General features: G+C 31.7%; 2 protein-coding genes and 1 pseudogene across 2 annotated transcripts in view; all 3 read right to left on the reverse strand.

Annotated features, from left to right (window-relative positions):
* Window positions 1-853, reverse strand: part of LOC111626342 — a 3,161-nt gene extending 2,308 nt beyond the window's left edge. Inside the window, exon 1 of the mRNA XM_023369676.1 lies at window positions 19-853. Within this exon, the coding sequence (XP_023225444.1) occupies window positions 19-838 (820 nt within the window). The 5' untranslated portion in view covers window positions 839-853. The remainder of the gene's footprint in view (window positions 1-18) is intronic.
* On the reverse strand, window positions 1-2,660 carry LOC111626346 (annotated as a pseudogene).
* Window positions 1-18,857, reverse strand: part of LOC111626067 (mucin-17-like) — a 105,026-nt gene that overhangs the window by 71,847 nt on the left and 14,322 nt on the right. Inside the window, exons 3-5 of the mRNA XM_023369355.1 lie at window positions 12,715-13,401; window positions 1,562-1,995; window positions 19-909 (exon numbers count right to left, since the gene is read on the reverse strand). Coding sequence (XP_023225123.1) covers window positions 19-909; window positions 1,562-1,995; window positions 12,715-13,190 — 1,801 coding nt within the window. The 5' untranslated portion in view covers window positions 13,191-13,401. The remainder of the gene's footprint in view (window positions 1-18; window positions 910-1,561; window positions 1,996-12,714; window positions 13,402-18,857) is intronic.

Here is an 18,857-nt window from a genome sequence, read left to right on the forward strand (position 1 = left end):
GTATAGGTATCAAAATACTTTGAGCAAAGTCTTCAGGCCATTCTCCTGTTTTATATATGAGATTGCATAAGTCTGTTATTTTCTCGATTCCTTCCTTGCCTAACCCTTTTAGAAATTCAGCTGGTATTCCATCTACTCCTTCTGACTTTTTGTTTTTCAATTCTTTAATTGCCAATCCAACTTCATCTTTCATGATAATAGGTCCTCTTTCATCATTAGCTATTTGAGAAGATTTTTCCAATTTTAACTCTTTAGGTTTGGTGTTCTCTCCATAGAGATCTCCAATATATTCTTTCCAATGGCCCATTATATCAGTTGGGGTTAAAAGTGCTTTTCCATCTTTGTCTTCAATACTCAGAATTTGGTGGGTGCGATCATTTGTTAGTTCTTTGACTTTTTTGTATGATAGATCATATCTGCCTTTTTTGTTCAGTTCTTCGATTTCCTCACATTCCTTACTTAACCAAGCTTCTCTAGCTTTTCCAGTTTCACGCCTCAATTCATTATTTAGCTTCTTGTACATCATTCTCCCTTTTTCATTATTTATATTTTTCCAATTTCTTCTTTCATCCATTTTCTCAATCATTTCTTGAGTAACCCAAGGTTTTTTTATTCTAACACCATTTACATATCCAAGAAAAATTTCAGCCAATTTCTTTATTGTATCTTTGATTCTTTTCCACTTTTCGTTTGGGTCAAACTCACAGTCAAAGTCATATGGAAGTTCTTTTAATTTATATTCCAGGTTTTCTTTAAAATTTAATCCAGTATTTCCATTTAGCTTTTCCAAATTCCATCTTTTTATTCTTTTGGCTCTCAAAACTTTTTTAAATTTCATCACAATATCTGCAGTTAATAAGTTGTGATCAGAATCTGCATCTGCTCCTGGATATGTCCGAATTATCTTGACTGCATTCCTAAAACGACTTTGAATAAGAATATAATCTATTTCAGGGGTGGCCAACAAGTCAATCGCGATCGACCTGTCGATCACGAAGCCAATTTTGGTTGATCGCTTGCGATGTCTTGAATTAATGTGTTACACTTGTAACCAAACGTAACGCGCAAACACAAATGTAGTGATATTGGACCATCGCATCTTTCCTCAGATGCGGTTTTGTCGGTCCATGTGATATTCATTTGCGTACAGTTGTAAAAGGGAAATAAGAAATGTAGACAAAGGATCGTAAAACCAAAAAAAAAGGTGGGAAGAGGGACAGAGGGAGTAGTCGGGACACGGTAGAAAGAGGAGGGGTGAAGTGGTGGTCCTCAAAAGTTGAGTTTCAATTTTTATTCTGTTTACAATGTACCTTTTCTTCATGTTTCAAATTAAATTGTGGCTTATCTTACCTATTTAAACATAGTATGCATTTCACACCACCCCCTCATCACCTAGACTAACCCTAAGACAACAAGTCGATCGCGACACATTTTTAAGATAAAAAGTAGATCTTCTGTACATAAAAGTTGGCCACCCCTGATCTATTTGATACCTTCCAATGTCTCCGGGCATTTTCCCAAGTGTATAGTCGACGTTTGGATTGTTTGAACCATGTGTTACCAACTATTAATTGATGCTTGGTAGCAAATTCAACTAGTCGTTCGTCTCTTTCATTCCTATTTCCTAGCCCAAACTTGCCCACAATTTTTCCATCTCCTCCTCCTACAGATGCATTCCAGTCTCCCATAACAATTAGGCATTTCTTAGTTTTATCATTTTCTATTATATCTTCAATTTGGTCATAAATTTCTTCTACTTCTTCATCGTCATAGTCTCCAGTAGGCATGTATACTTGAAATATCATCATATCCATGGGATCGCTTTTTATTTTAATCATTAAAATTCTGTCACCTCTGCATTCAATTCTTTCAACTGAATTTTTTACCTTCTCACCTAAAATAAATGCTACACCATTCTTTCCTTTAGTTCCACAAGAATAAATAACCCTGAATTCATCGCTAAAAAAATCACCATTGTCCTCCCATCTAACTTCACTAAGCCCAAGAATATCCAAATTATGCCTCTTCATTTCTCTCTTGACATTTTCCAACTTACCAGGTCAAAGCATGGTTCTTACATTCCATGTTCCTATTTGAATTCTTCCTATGGGGGTCTTCCTATGGGGGTTTCGTGTGGTGACGACCTGGGAAGACCCATAACTTCCCCTGCCAGGCATGACACCTTTCTCTTGGAGATGAGACCCATATTTGCCAGTATGATAAATAGGTTTTCTGCTTTCCATTAACAAGGGAGGTATAGCTGAGGTGGTTTCCTGTTGCCTTCCTCACGGTTTCTGGAGTTTTCCTTCTCCTAGGCAGGTTGTCTACCAAGGCTTAAGAGTCCTGCCTACCCCAGCAATAGGCATATGGCGGCCCAAATTGCCTTGACACAGCATATCAAGATTACAAATAAATAATCTTCTTAACAAATTATCTCTATTAGCAAAATTTTACAAAATTTTTTAACCATTTTCGAATAATTTGAAATATTCGAAGAGTTAGTCCAACTAAAAAGTGTGCAATCTAGAAGAGTTAGTCCAACTAAAAAGTGTGCAATCTAGCTAGCTACTTCAGACCCTTGTTCAGAAAAAAAATATATGTACTCTGAACAATTAGTCTGGCTCATTCAGAAAAATAGAGTACTTATTTAGAGCAGAGATAATAAAGGAATGATTCAAAAATATTCAAATTCAATTGGGTCAAAATAATTTAACTACTAAACACAAATACTACAAAGAATACTACATATTTAATAAATTAAATCGATGCATTTGTATTTAAAATAAATGAATTATAACAAAATACAAAAAGATTTTAAAAATTAATAAACATATAATCAATTTTCTTTCATTTATGTTTATATTTATGTTCCTTAATCCTTTTTTTGTATAGACCATACACATCAATAATTATATTTTATTCCCTAATAATATTTATTCAATAATTAATAATTCATAATTAATAATAAATAATAATTCAATAATTTATTCAATAATAATATTTATCAATAATTATATTTTATTCCCTAATTTCCCTAATAGTTCTCCCACAGCATTAAAACACAGTTTTGGGGTACATTCATTCAAATCTTTATCATCAATTCATTACTGGTTAAGGCAATTTTTATTCAAAAACATTTAAAATTCTTAACATTCCATATTTGGAACGATAGTGAACCTGAAGCAGATTCTGGACAAATAATCGAAAATGTTCATTCATCTATTATACTCAAACTGTACCAGAAATCTAAAGGCTTAGAGGTGACATTTATGAAGGAAAATATTCAGGAACACATCAGAGGTTTCTCTTTAATGGAAAACCATTATTCTCATGGAAGTACTAAAAGACAACAATATTTGAACCTAGACTTCACTCTGCAGAGGATGCTTGCTGATTTTCAAAAAGCATACAATAGCAGTGTAAGTGAAGCAATAATGTACTTTAATTTCTCTTAATTTATTTGAATGGCAGAAGCATATATATTTTATTTTAATTGAAAAAAGTATTGGATTTATTGCCACATTTTCAACATGGAATTTCATCTCCCCTTCAGGAAGCCTTGTTTGTATGATGACGTATTTAATCAACTTAAGGCTGTCAAGGATCCTTGAACAGAGAAAAATATAGAGGAGAAAAGTAAAAAAAACATCACTTTAAGGCAGCAATAAGCTATAAAATGCTAAGAAAGGATGCTGAGATTACTAAGAAGACATCAAGCATTATTGTTATCTGTTGTGACATTCAACAGGTATTGTTTGTTCCTCATAGTTGATACATTTTTCAGTTTTCTAAAGGCGGTATTCTTGCTACAACCACTGTATCACGTAACCAGCTACAGGAGTCAGCCATATGAAGTACAGTAGACCCCCCTATAATGTGGGTTCATATAATGCGGATTCATATATTGTGGCGAAAAAATCGTGACTGTATTCGTATAAAGACGCTAAAAGAGACTCGTAAAATGTGGTAAAACGTCATCGTCGACTCATGTCGCGACAGGATTGGTCGAATCTGGACCAATAGTGAATGAGCAGCCGAACTACTTACACGCTACGAAGAATTTAGGCGGATAAGTCGAGTTTACTATTGTCTGTACAGTATATAGGCCTAAATTAGGTACTGTAAGTCTAATACAGTACTATAATTTTATACATTTCTTGTAAAAAAAACATTTCTTATTCAACAGTCTTAAAAATTATTTCTATTAATGATGTCTCCAAAGTTCAACGAATTTTTCACAGAAAAATAACTTATCAGAAAACACGGCTGCTGTTTGGTGCACTGATCCGTGACGAAAACAAGCTTAAGCAATGGCGTGGTCAAACGGTGCACACTCGGTAAGTAATCCTACAATTTTTTGTTTATAGCATAGATTATACAGATTATTCCCAAAAAATTATATGTATTTTGGAAATGTTGAGTCAAATTAGTCTAGAATTGATTAATTTTATGGAAGAAACCTTTCAAACAGCCGTAGTCCGTAAACTGCACACGTGTTGGGCTGTGATTGGCTCATGTATTTGAGGATTCCTACAACACGAAATTCTTATAAAGTGGAACGTATCTACCGCATTATAGGGGGGGATCGACTGTACATGAAGATGAAAGTACTGGAAGGCAAGAAGCAATGGAAATACAGTAGTTTCCTTCATTATTCATTTTGTGACATCAAATTACTCTATATTGAAAGAAGGTGAAGAAAAAAATCATTTTACAGTCTGATCGATGCATTGGCCAAAACAACAACTGGACTGTCTAAGAAACAAGCTTGTACAATAATAGATCAGTTCTTAACAATGGGCCATAATTCCTTACCACATGACAGGAATTTTGCAGTAATTGAACATAGAAAATCTGTTATTTCCCAGTGATATCTAGAGATTTAATGGAAGTAATCAAAAAGAGCAGAGTAAACAACCCTTTTCACACTCATGAAGTACAACAACAAAATAAAATATTTCAGTGTCCTGTAGCCACTATCCATAAAACCAAAGGAATTAAAAATCACAGAATCTATGTGACTGCAAGTTACAATGGTCCCCAGACTATTCAAATGCAAAAATAACAGAGCATTCTTAGTCCATGGTAAATGTTTTCTCTTGTGAAGAAAAATGTATTAGAATCTAAAAATCAAGATCATTGATAGATTTCAGCAGACTCACCTCACTCCTGCTTACGATAAACCACTGCTAATAAAAAAAAAAAAAGATTTGGTCAGTATGTTCACATATCTAAGAGAGGACTAAGCAAGTTTCTACAAGTCATTGAAGTCAGAGAGATTTTTCTACAAAATATAGCTGTGAAATAAAATATTTTCACTTAAATTAAAAAACCTTACATGAATACTGGAACGCATATAAATTAACACTCAAAAACCTTAACAGTTCAGTACTAAATATTTAATAGAAAACAAACACTTTCGACCATACTTTCGATCTTAATATTTTCAGTTTTGTACTTAAAAAATCGTTGTTTCTCTTTTATTTTTAAAAGGTACCATGCTGATTATGGAAAAACATTGAATGTTAACTCCTGACATCCAGTGGTCTTCCACTACCATTTTGCTTTCCTTAAAGACATAGCCAAAGTACAAAGTAAAAAATAATTTTTAACAATACAATAGTCTTCGTTAAGCTTAACATCGACAAAAATTCAACACGAAGCGACATGCAACGGATAAAATTTTCAACATGGGATAAATTAATATATTTTTTCGTACATAATTAGTTATCCGAAATATCGACTTTCCGAACAACCCCAGTCCCAAATTGATTTGGATAATCAACGCTCTACCGTATTCAGTTTTAGCAGATGAAACTGTCAGCACTACACTGGTACTGTATAATTATTATATTGCAGTTTTTATTTCAGAAATATCTAATGTATGTGCTGGAAATATTTTTAGCCTTTTTCTCAAGAGTTAAAAACTGACATTCAATGTTATTCCAGGCAAGCTTTCAATTGTTGCGTGTAAAATATTCAAAATTTGCTTAAGAGTATTTGAATAGCAATAACTAAATAAATAAATAGCTATTCAACACAGTACAAAGTAAACATTGATTGGAGATATGGTATTTTGTTAATACAATGGTAAGTATGATATACTGTATAATATTTTATTTGTACCTAATATAGGTATAAATAAAACATTTTTGACATACCTTAACAGAAATAGTTTGCTAATAGTTTCTGATGCCTGACTTTCTTCAATAAGATGCAAGCCAAACTCATAGCCAATGAGAGAAAAGCAGTTTTAATTGCAACTACAGTATGTACTATATTGCAAGAGATGTTTCACAACTACAATTTATACCATGGAAATGCAGTTGCCAAGCTTTGAATTTGTAATTGATACTTCAGTCCATAATTTGAGATAGAAGTTCTGGGAGAAAATTATTTGACATAAACATAGAAAATATAATGAATTTAGGCTGAAAATGCAGGAAAAAGTTTTGAGATAGACAGGTTCAACTGAAAGTCTACACAGAATATTCAATTTTGACACTTACATATTTAAACAAGAGTAATATAAATTTATAATGATTACTTAAAGAACAAATTTAAAAATGTTCTTGTAACAATATTTTAAAAATTTCCACTGGCATCTACCTGTCTGTCCTTCCTTAATCTCAAGAATGGAGTTAGATAGATGAAAGTTGAGACTAGATATGGAAAACTTAGGGGCAGGAGGCTCTGACTAACTATATACGAACTTCTGGTTTGGTTTAGAAGTAACATTATTTCAATTCAAAAATTTTCTCCGAACTGGAGTTAGATAGATGGCCGGCATGACTCTACTATTAACAGGAAATGTATGATGGACAGGGGCAAGACATTACTTGTTCATTGTAATAAAGTGAACAAAAATAAGTTAAGTCAAAGCAAAATCATGTAACAGAACAGAAATTAATTTTTAAAATTTTAAATTCTATATCTAACAATAATTCACTTCTTTTAACCACTCTGTATCAATATATTTTTTTTAATAAAGTTTAGAGGTTTATAAAATCTATGCAAGAGCTTAATTTTCAAATACAGTGGTACCTCAGGATACGAAATTAATCCGTTCCAAAACTGAGATCGTATCATGAAAATGTAGTAAGGTGAATCATTTTTCCCCATACGATTACATGTAAAACCAAATAATTCGTTCCAACACGAAAAATGCACTCACATTAAAGCTAAGTAGTACATTTAAAAAAAAAATAACTATAGTAAGGAAAGCACTGAGAAATGCGTTTTGTAGTTGTTAATGTATAAATAACAATAATAGAATAATAATTAATAAAAATAATGTAGTTTTATTTGCCCTTTTCCTTTGAGGATAGACAACGGTGGAGGTGTAAACTGGTGGCAGAAGAGAGAAAAAAGGAACATAATACTAAAAAACTTAACTTACATAACATAATGTAACAACTTAAAAATAACTTAGAAAAGATTAAAAAATTAGAGTTGTTTTATATATATATATGTATTTTTTATTCACTGCTTTTTGCTTTTTTTCCTTCACTTCCACTGGATGGAGGTCGCTTGGTAAAATATCTATCCAAATAGGTTTGGCTTTGCTTACTTTTTAAAATGTTTTTGAAATGACTTAGGCAAATGTCATTACTCTGAGCAGCAATACGGCCAGTGTGAACCTTTTCGGAATGTTTAATACCTCAAGATTTCCTTTATCGAGCGAGATCCTTCCACGACGAAGCAAACACCCAGACTGAGACCAATGAACAGAAGTGAATAAAAAATGGCGCTGCGAACTAATGTAACGTCGTATGGTGAGTTTTTGTTTGTATCGTGGAGCAAAAATATGTTCGAATTTCATGTTGTATCCTGAAAATTTCGTATGCTGGGGCGTTCGTATCCTGAGGTACCACTGTATAAATCTCACTTAAAACTTGTATCAAAGCAGAATGTAGGGATATGCTAAATTTTAAACAACTTCCTGTAAGCTAACTGTTGAATTTGATTTAAGCAAAGTAATAAGATTTTTAAAATAGCTCAAAAAATTACTTGAAAAATATAAATTTTTTCATAATTTTAAAATAACAGATTTTAACAGATATTTACTTGTAATCATATTTTCTTAATGAAATATAATTTTAAACAATTGTTAAAAATCATTTTTTATTTTATCAACTACATAAATTTGATGGTACAATAATTTAAAAGTTTTGTTGAAAGCTCTTTGTATTTACATTAATAAAAATTTCTGTCTAAAAGATAAGTTTAAAATTCTTTAACTCAACTCAATTAACTAATCAGTTTTCAGATTAAAACAATTGAATTTCTTAATTCTATTAATCAAAATAACAGTGCAACAAAATCTTATGCTTAATTCAAAATCAACTTTACCCCCAAAGTTAAGAATGAAAAATTATTTTTTGCTGGTACAAATGAACATTAATCTACCATTTTTTCACTCAAATTTTAAATAATTTTAGGCTTATAGTAAAAATTTGGTTTCCCTCATCTCACATTGCGTGTTGTGTTCCAATGCTATATGGCATTACATCATATCAGTTGCATAGCTTATGGAACAGCACAGCCTAAATGGATTATGATTTCAAATGAGAAATGTAAATTATGCAAAAGTAAGAAATAAGCAAAGTTTGCAAAACATAGGAAATGAAAAGTTTGAAGTGTGTAAAAAGTAAAAACAAATTTTGAATCTTTTGATTTAAAAATTTTAAAAAGGTAATTTGTTTTTAGAATATAGTTTTGGAATTAGATATTATTAACAAAGCATTTATATTATAAATGATCTGTTGTTTCCTGACAGTATGTAAATAAGTCCATTGTTTCAGTTTTTCACCTCGTGTACTGTTGAAATGATGTATTTGTTAGCTATTTTCAATTTGATTATAAATAAAGATGCTATCTTTTGTATTATGTAGTATAAGATTTTTTACTTTCTCAACTTTTTCAAAAATGATAATAAAACACGGTTATTTTGAGTGTTAACAGCCAAGATAGAGATGCAACAAAGTAATTTGTATGTGTGATTTTGATATATGGACTAATTCATGAAAGCTTAGATTGAAGGTTAATTATTTCTTTTCTTTTAGTTTTAACTTTTATAAGGTTTAGAGACTGTTATAATCTAAGATTTGCATGCAAATTTTATTTGCAAATTGTTGGATCAGCTAAGGATAGCAAATAGAATACAGTAGCGTCCCAAAAACTCAGCCTAATGTGGACGAAGGGTGGCCGAGTTTGTGAAAATACCAGGTCATCGGGAATGGGGTTAAAAAAAGAACAAGTACAAGTGTTTCCTCAGAAAATACTGTACTGTACTTGTATGTATTGTTTGCTTGAGAATAAAATAGAAAATAAACTGCCCAAATACCCTTAAACAAAGGAAAAGTACATACTTTATGAAGGCATAGAGCCTTTACTACATGAAAATGAAAATTAATTAATACACAGTGTACAGTAATTTACCTGAAAAGACAGACCACTGAAAAATACTTTATGAGACATAAAGCTGTCTATAATGAAAATTAACTAGCCAACTTTGCAAAAACGGGCTACTTTCTTTTAAAGAAATGCATAATGTCTTGTTGTCTTCCGCAATGCACTCTGTGTTTTACTGCTTCATCATGAACACGACAAAGGAACAGTAAGTCCATTACCAATGCACCTTCTTGTTCAAAATACTGAAGGGCAGTTTCGACAGCCTTAGTCCCTCACTATGTGATATTTTAGGAGCTTGTATGATGGAGTCCTCAATGTTAACATCTTCATCATTTTCTGGCAGTTTTTCATTAACTGTGATAGCAGCAATAATTTCTGCATCAGACATAATGTCTTGCTTGGCATCATTCTGAAACCACTGTTTGACGTCATTTTAATTGGCTTCTGCACATCCAGGAATTCATTTCAGGAGGTCGGGTAAGTTTACATTTTCTGCATCATCATGTTCAACGAACTCATTTCCCTCGTGATCAAGGAGTTTTTGCCAGGAATGAACTAGTGTTAACGACTCTAACTTGTTCCAGGCATCTGCCACCCAGCCAACAGCATCCAATAGGTTAATTTAAGTTCTGGATAAGACCTTGACCATCATCGTTTGCAGAAAGAAGGGAGGATAACAGCTTGTGCCTATATCTTCTCTTGAGACTAACCAAAACTCCTTGGTCCATTGGCTGGCATAACGCTGTGACATTGGGTGTAAAAACATTGCTCATATGCCCCATTTTTTAACTCTTCAATGTCTGGGTGTGAAGACACGTTGTCCAAAATCAGAATAGCCTTCCTTGGCAGGTTTTTAGATTTTAAAAACTGCTCAACTGATGGAACAAATACTTCATGGAATCATTCTTTGAAAATTGCACAGCTCATCCATGCATGTGATGGTTTCGGTACCAAACTGAAAGTTTATCTATGCTCGTTGGAGGCTATGGAGATTTATATAGAAACCATCAAAGGAAATTGCATTAACTCCGATTATATTCCAATTCCACAATTGTGGAAGTACTATTTACAGTGCCACAAAGCACAACTATAATTGTAGGTGTAATTATTTTACATCTTTCTGCTTTGCAAAAGAAAACAATTTCCACATCATTTATATCACGCTAATTTTTACAATGCTATAATAATTTATGTATAGCTTTATTTTAAAATAATTATTTTTATGTTGTAAACGTAATGATTTTTACATCGTAAGGTACATTGTTTAAATATTTAGAAATAGTAATTTATGTATAGCTTTATTTTAAAATAATTATTTTGATGTTGTAAACATAAATTTTATATCGTACGATACATTGTTTAAATATTTAAAAATTTGGAACACGGCTGTATTCGAACCTTTAAAATGATAGAACTGTTTTTTCTGTGTTTCATCCTGAAGAGGGCCTCTAAAAGACGGCCGAAAACGTTTGAGCATTAAAATTTTCTGTTCATTCAGTGCTGGAATTAACATTTAGGTGTTAATTGTTGTGTTTATTACATATATAAGTTCCAGTTTACTTGTGCTATAATAGTTTTTGTCTGAAAGTTTATCCATTTCAATATGCTCAAATGCACATAGTTTCTTTGATTTTCCTATGAGACCAAGCTTTAATTTGTGCTCACCTGTTGCATTACTGCATGCTAGGATTGTTACCTTCTCCTTGCTCCTTTTAAAACCTGGGGCTGACTGTTCTTCCTTGAAAGCAAGACTTTTTGCTGGTAACAGTTTATAATTTAACTCTGTTTCATCACAATTGTACAATTGCTCTCCAGTCAACCCGTCAGCTTCGATAAATTTCTGAAAGTTTTCCTTAAATTGAGACATACCCTCTGTGCCCCCAGATAGTTTTCCCCCACAAATAATAAGCTGCCAGACTCCATAGCATTTCTTTCAGCGATCAAGCCAGCCAGTGCTTGCGACAAATTTAGGATTGTTGTCTTTTTTAAATTCTTCAAAAAATTTCAAGGCTTTCTCTTGCAAGATTGGCCCACTAATTGGCATGCCCTTCTCTCATTTGGTGAAACCAAATGTAAAGTGCTTCACTTACCTCATTAAAGTCATTTTCCTTCATACTTTTCCTTTCTTTCAATGTTTCTGTACACATTCTGTTAACACACAATGACTCGATTTCCATCTGTTTCTTCTTTCAGTCTCCAATCATACTTTTGCCGACACCCAAGTCCTTAGCCACTGCACTGACACTTTCTCCCTTATCCAGTCTCTTTAATGCCCGCAACTTTTGCTCCATAGACAAGTTCATTTGTTTTCTTTTAATGGAAGATACCATTGCAGAGTAGTATCCAGCACCCACAAACTTTGAAGCAGCTCTGAACAATACAGTATGCACAGTCACTCACATCGAGCTGTGCAACAGGGTTAAGAAATCAACTAACCCTGGCAAAGGCTGTGGGTAGACTGAACAGCTGAGCACACACCGGCACCAGACACGTGGTGGAGTAGGGGCAGTGTGACGTGTGACAAAGGAATGCGAGACCTTGAACAGGTCTGCATGCAGTGTTTTTTCGCCCTGCCAGGGTGTGGCCGAGTTATCCAGACTGCCGGATTATCAAGTGCCGAGTTTTCAGGACTCTACTGTACCATGAAATTGTCATTTGAATAGTATTAATTAAATGTTTTATGTAACAAACTAACAAAAAGTATAATTTAAAAATTTTTAGAATAGTTACTTTGGTTAATTTCATATTAAAGTTTGTCTTTAGATTCTTGAATAGAATGCTTTAATGAAGTGGTTTCCAAAGTGTGTGCTGTGGCTCCCTCACAGGGACACCATGAAATGTTATAAAATTTTTATAATTTTACTTAATTTTAAAAATATTGGCTATTTTGAAAATTGTACTTGTTATAATTTGACATGGGCACCTTGAAAAAATCTGGATTTAGCAAGAGCACTGAAAATCAAATAAGTTTGAAAACCACTGCTTTAATGTAAGGAAAGTAACAAAAAAAAAAGGCAATTAATTGTAACATTTTAACCAATGGTTATATCAAATAAATTTTGCTTTTGAATTTTTGAGTAGCGAGCTTTCTTGACCTTGCTACAAATCAACACTATGCAATGCAGCACAATCTAGGAACATGCAATGTGACACAAGAAAGAATAATATAAAATACCAAAATTTGTTCTAAAAAATCTAAATAAAAATAAGTTTTGAAAACACACTATTATAGAAATGTATAATAAAAGTTTTTTTATTAAAAATTATGAAATAAAAATAATTAACTTTAGTGATACTTACCTGATATATATTATTCTACCATCTGATATGATTCTTCTCCAACCAAATGGAACTGTAATAGATGATGTATCACCATCTTTTGGAACATTTCCTAATTGATGAAGTGGTTCTTCAGATTTTTTTGGTTGGCAAATGCTTACAGCATTACACCCATCTTTAGCATTTAATGAAACATTTTCCACTTGAGATTCATTATTAGGACTAACATCTGTACAATTCACTGATGAACAGCAATTATTTATAGCTTTGTCATCTTTAACACCTGCATGAATGATAGATGACATTGCTTTCAAACCTAATGTATCTTTTTTTCTGCAAACTGTTTCATTAACTGAAGATGTACTTTCAGCTGGGCTCATGTTGTCAGAGCTTTTTGTTCCCAATATTCCTATTGGATCTTCTTGCAAGCAGAATGCTTGAAATGGCTGGTTTGAAGGGATGGAGTTTGGTATGGCCTCCTGGCTAAATGCTGCCATGTCAACTTTTGTTAAATCTATTCAGCATGCTGTGCTCTGTGGTTGCAAAATGCCCACAAAGAGCTTGCTTGTTAACAGTCAGGAGACAATATATATTAAATATTAGATTTTACATAATTATGAAAATTGTGCACTGGATAATCACAGATTTCATTGTTGGAAAATGCTTTCTATATGTAGATGTAGACAGAACAGAACACCTTCATGTGAACTCATTTCCCTCGTGATCAAGGAGTTTTTGCCAGGAATGAACTAGTGTTAACGACTCTAACTTGTTCCAGGCATCTGCCACCCAGCCAACAGCATCCAATAGGTTAATTTAAGTTCTGGATAAGACCTTGACCATCATCGTTTGCAGAAAGAAGGGAGGATAACAGCTTGTGCCTATATCTTCTCTTGAGACTAACCAAAACTCCTTGGTCCATTGGCTGGCATAACGCTGTGACATTGGGTGTAAAAACATTGCTCATATGCCCCATTTTTTAACTCTTCAATGTCTGGGTGTGAAGACACGTTGTCCAAAATCAGAATAGCCTTCCTTGGCAGGTTTTTAGATTTTAAAAACTGCTCAACTGATGGAACAAATACTTCATGGAATCATTCTTTGAAAATTGCACAGCTCATCCATGNAATTTCAAGATAAACATGTTTGAGATAGATAGGTAATACAATATCAATTCATTTCAAATACACTGATTAATAGATTTATTGGTCAGGATATTATCAAGATATACAATTTATCAGCTGAGACCAATGATTCCCAACTAATATTCTATAGCACACTGTAATCCTTCCACAATTGTTCCACAAAAATTTGAAGGCATTTGCTAGAAAATTACAAATGTCTATTTTTTTAAATTTTAAAAATTATTTTATCATTTAAAATATATTGTATTTCTTTACTAATACAATCATTCACAAGACCAGTTTAATTATCAAATTGTTTAGTATGTAATGGGTATAAAAATTGGAATCTTTTAAAATAAAAATGTATTTTATATACAGTTAGTTCCTGACATATGAACATCCACTTAGTATATTAAAAAACTTTTTTGAGTCTAAACAATTATTGGCACTTATTAATGTCCCAGTATATACAACATTAAATGTTAAATACAACAATATCAATAAACATGTTTTATATAACAACAGCAATTATTTATCGAGATATCACAATGCCAGGCTGCAATTTTTAATTTATTTAATTTAAAATATATGTTCTCTACCTCAAATCAGTAGTGTCTTGCCTCTGTGCACCACACTTTCCTGTTAGCAACAGTCGTGCTAGTCATCAAACCCCCTTCAGGGAAAAATTTTTGAATTGTAATAACATGACTTCTAGTTTGCCTCATTCATATATAGTTAATCAGAGCCTCATGTCCCTAATCTTTCCATATCGGATCCTGGCTTTCATCTATCTAACTTCTTGAAATTAGGGAAAGACAGACAGGCAGACAGTGGGAATTTATAAGTCTACAATTTTTTCAAATTGCAGCCCAGAAACTTTTTATATTATTAATTATTATAAAATGGCAAAATGCTTATTTTTGAGGGTAGGGATGACATTTATAAAAAATTGTAAGTACTAATAATATGTAAAATCTTCATTTAAGTCCAACCCCTCAAGATACAATACATGACCTCCCTCTATCTTTCCACCACCTCAAACTTTAACAGCATCAATGGCACTTATTTACAAGCTACCATACCAAATTTTATTTCTTAATCTTTGAGATATTAAATGAAATAGATGTCAACTCAAACATATACACAATTTTTTTCTGTGTTTTTTGGATATTTTTGGGTTCAGGGAGTCTCAAAACATGGAGATTTGCAAAAAACCTAAAGTGTCAAATATGACAATTCCAATACTTTCCCTTGTTACGATACATAATAACTGGGAAAGTAAAAATCTAAAATCAATAAAAAACTCATTAAACTCTTTTTTTCTAGTTTACAAATTCGTTAATTCAGTTCATGACAATATTATACATAAATTTAAGTAATAAATAATATAAAGATTTTTATGTTTTGCATAAACCACATTAGACAAACTGTATTATAAAAAAACAGCAGCATAATACTGGATATACAAAAAACTACCCAGAAAGTCAACCAAATTCCAGAAATTAAACATTTTCACAAATGTTTTCATCTATCTTCCAGTAGACATCCTCATGTGGAATATTACGATTCTACAAGAAAATTCAACATTTAGAATCACACATGTTGCGTAGTAGATATGATGCCTGGGCTATTGGAGGATACATATTACGTCATAAAATTTATGTCAGATGGAACATCATCAGCTAGATGTTGATGTACATAAAACTTCCAGTTGAGAGGAACGACTCCACATACTTGTGGTTGATGGCACATTTCCTTACAGAAGTCTTGTAGATCTCACACTTCTCCAGGTGCTGGATAGATGAAAAAAGGATGCTTTTACAACACCTGGAGAAGTATGAGATCTACAAGACTTCTGTAAGGAATTGTGCCATCAACCACAAGGATGTGGAGTCGTTCCTCTCAACTGGAAGTTTTATGTTCATCAACATCTAGCTGATGATGTTCTATCTGACATAAATTCTATGATCTAATATGTATCCACCAATAGCTAGGCACCACATCTACTATGCAGCATGCTTGATTCTAAATGTTGAATTTTCTCATAGAATAGTAATATTCCACATGAGAATGTCTATTGGAAGGTAGATGAAAACATTCATGCAACTGTTAAAATTGCTGTCTTTTGGTTGACTTTCTGAGTAGTTTTTCTGTATTATAAATTTATGTAAAAATCTAGAGAGAAATTGACAATGCAAATTTTTTCTTCCATTAATTTTGTCTTCGCAAAAGTTTGTACAGAATACAAAACCTTTTAAAAGCTGGAATTTCTTAGATAAAATTATATAAAAAATACAAAAACTGGAAAAGTACAAAAGATGTATTTGTGTGACTTTTTGTACAGAATATTCAAGAAAAATTAAAACTTTATCTTCAAAATAGATAAAGTTCAATACTATATTTCAGTGTAAAGTCAAAATATCTGCTTATTAAGGATAAGCTAAAAATTCCTTAATATAGAAATATTTTCAGCTTTTTCTAGGACACCATCAGCTACCAATAAACAGAATATACAGTTGAACCTGTCTATCTCAAATCTCACAAGAATGAGAAAAAAATTTGAGATAGGTTTTGAGATATAGAAGTTCCTAACAAAGTACAAAGTAAACAGGTTGGTATTTTATTAATATAATATGTATGGTATATTATATAGTATTTTATTTATACCTATATTAAGTATAAATAAAACATTTTTAGCATACCTTAACAGAAATAGTTTGTTAATAGTTTCTGATGCCTGACTTTCTTCAAAAAGATGCAAGCCAAACTCATAACCAATGAGAAAAGCAGTTTTAATTGCAACTACAGTATGTACTATATTGCAAGAGATGTTTCTCAACTACAATTTAACCATCAAAATGTAGTTGACAAGCACTGAGTTGTAATTGATACTTCAATCCATAATTTGTGATAAAGGTTATGAGAGAAAATTATTTGAGCTAAACATGGAAAATGTAATGAATTTAGACACAAAATGCAGAGGAAAAATAAATTTCAAGATAAACATGTTTGAGATAGATAGGTTCAATTGTATTTGAATCACAGAATAGATTTATAGACTTTTAAATTTTAAATTAACTAATCATCAAACAGAATTTTATGGGTTATCTTATCGATCAAATTAAAAAAAAAAAAAAACTAATTTTACTATAGAAACTATATAAATTCTGAAAGAAAGACTCAGTGTTTTGGTGTTAAATAAATAAAATTTTTTTCAAAACTCAAAATATCATCTTCAGAAAAACAACAAATAAACCATAAATTGGAACATGTTCCAATTTCACACAACACAAAAAAACTGAGTTTTTTTTCTTTTTTGAGTTAAAAGTTGCATCATAAGTTTTGTCTATCCTATTTTATAAAAGTTATTTGAAACTAGTACACTTTTCAACACATTCTCTAATTGAGGGTGCATTGTGGGCATTAATTAATTGATATACTGTTTATCTGTTAGAGCAGATGGATTGAACAATGTAATTAATGCCCACAATGCACCCTCAATTAGAGAATGTGTTGAAAAGTGTACTAGTATTTATTATCCCTGTTAAATAATGCATAATGTTCCTTAATGTAAATATCTAATGATATAATCATTGAACCAATATGTAAAAGTAAAAAATTTTTTAATTTTAATTATATGATCTGAATCCTGGCTTTATCTAACCTATTAATCTTATCTTTATAAAATCTAAGCAATTGCATTACAACAAGAAAATATTTGACATATAGTATAGTTTTAAATTAGACTCTGTAATAATTGTAATCACTATATAATAGATACTCTGTAATAAATTTTACTTTTCTAGCTCTGTTATATATAACAGAGGAAAAGTATGGTGATTGGTCAAAAAATATCCCTCCCAAGATTAATATTAAGTCTATATTATTTTGCAAACAGATTGTATATTTTTTAAATAAAAAAGATATTTAAACATACACCATTGAAGATTTATACAAAAATAAAAAAACTTTTCTGCCAATGTTGATTGTTCCAGTGATTATAAAAGTATGTTTAAAAGATTGCAAAAATCTTTCTTTTAATTCTTGTCCAGTTTGTTAACTTGCAAGTTAACAAACTGGACAAGAATTATCAAGTTATGTTGTATAGACTCCAAATGTATCGTCACTTCAAATAATTGACTATGGCAACAATAGCTTAAAAATAACTCTGTACAAAATAGATATTATTAGACAAAAATCATTACTAATAGTATTTAGTTATAAATAATAAAACTAAAACAAAATTTTACAATTATTCTGGAAAAGTATTTTTTGTTAATCAGAATTTACAGAGAGCTGTAACAGGAGTAAAAATAGCATTTATTTCTTGATATAATCTTGGACTAAATGCATGCACTTCTCTAACATTTCACAAATGTCTGGATTCCATCAAAACAAAGATTTATCATTATGTCAAAGCTGTAATAGAACTGCTTCCTGTATCTTCTCATGCATGGCTAAAATGTAAGCTTTCTTTCTAGCTATAGCTTTAAAGAGTTAATCATAGGGACCAAAATCAAAACTGTAAGAAGGATGTGGCAGTATCTGTTAGCTAGGTTCCTATAACTTGGAAGCAGTGATGTAAGCAGTATGGTGTTGTGTTGTGCACTGTCTGCAAATGAGACACATCTAGAGTAATCAATCTTAAACATCTATAGAAGCTTATGAATATCTTGTTGAAGTTAATAGTAGTAAACACTGTTGATGGAAGCACAATGGGACAGTAAATCAACATGGATAATGCCATTCCTATCCCAAAACAAACTTATTATCACTTTGTCCACAGAAGATGCAGTTGCTCAAATTTTCTTGAGTGGAGGTGAAACAATAAACCTTCACTATTTTGATGCTCAATTTGTTTTCAGCATGTATGATGTACCCAAGTTTTATCACACGAGGATTTATGCAAGAAAATCCTGGTCTTCTTTGTCCAAAATGTTTCTTAGAGCAAATGCACAATTGCAATATCTTAGTTCCAGTTGAAAGAAAAATGTTGTCTTAAGACACAATGTATTTTTATCTAAACACACCAGAAAACTT

The sequence above is a fragment of the Centruroides sculpturatus genome, unplaced genomic scaffold (genome assembly GCF_000671375.1).
Source record: "Centruroides sculpturatus isolate CEXI.00-Female unplaced genomic scaffold, Cexi_2.0 scaffold22, whole genome shotgun sequence".
NCBI classification, from domain to species: domain Eukaryota; kingdom Metazoa; phylum Arthropoda; class Arachnida; order Scorpiones; family Buthidae; genus Centruroides; species Centruroides sculpturatus.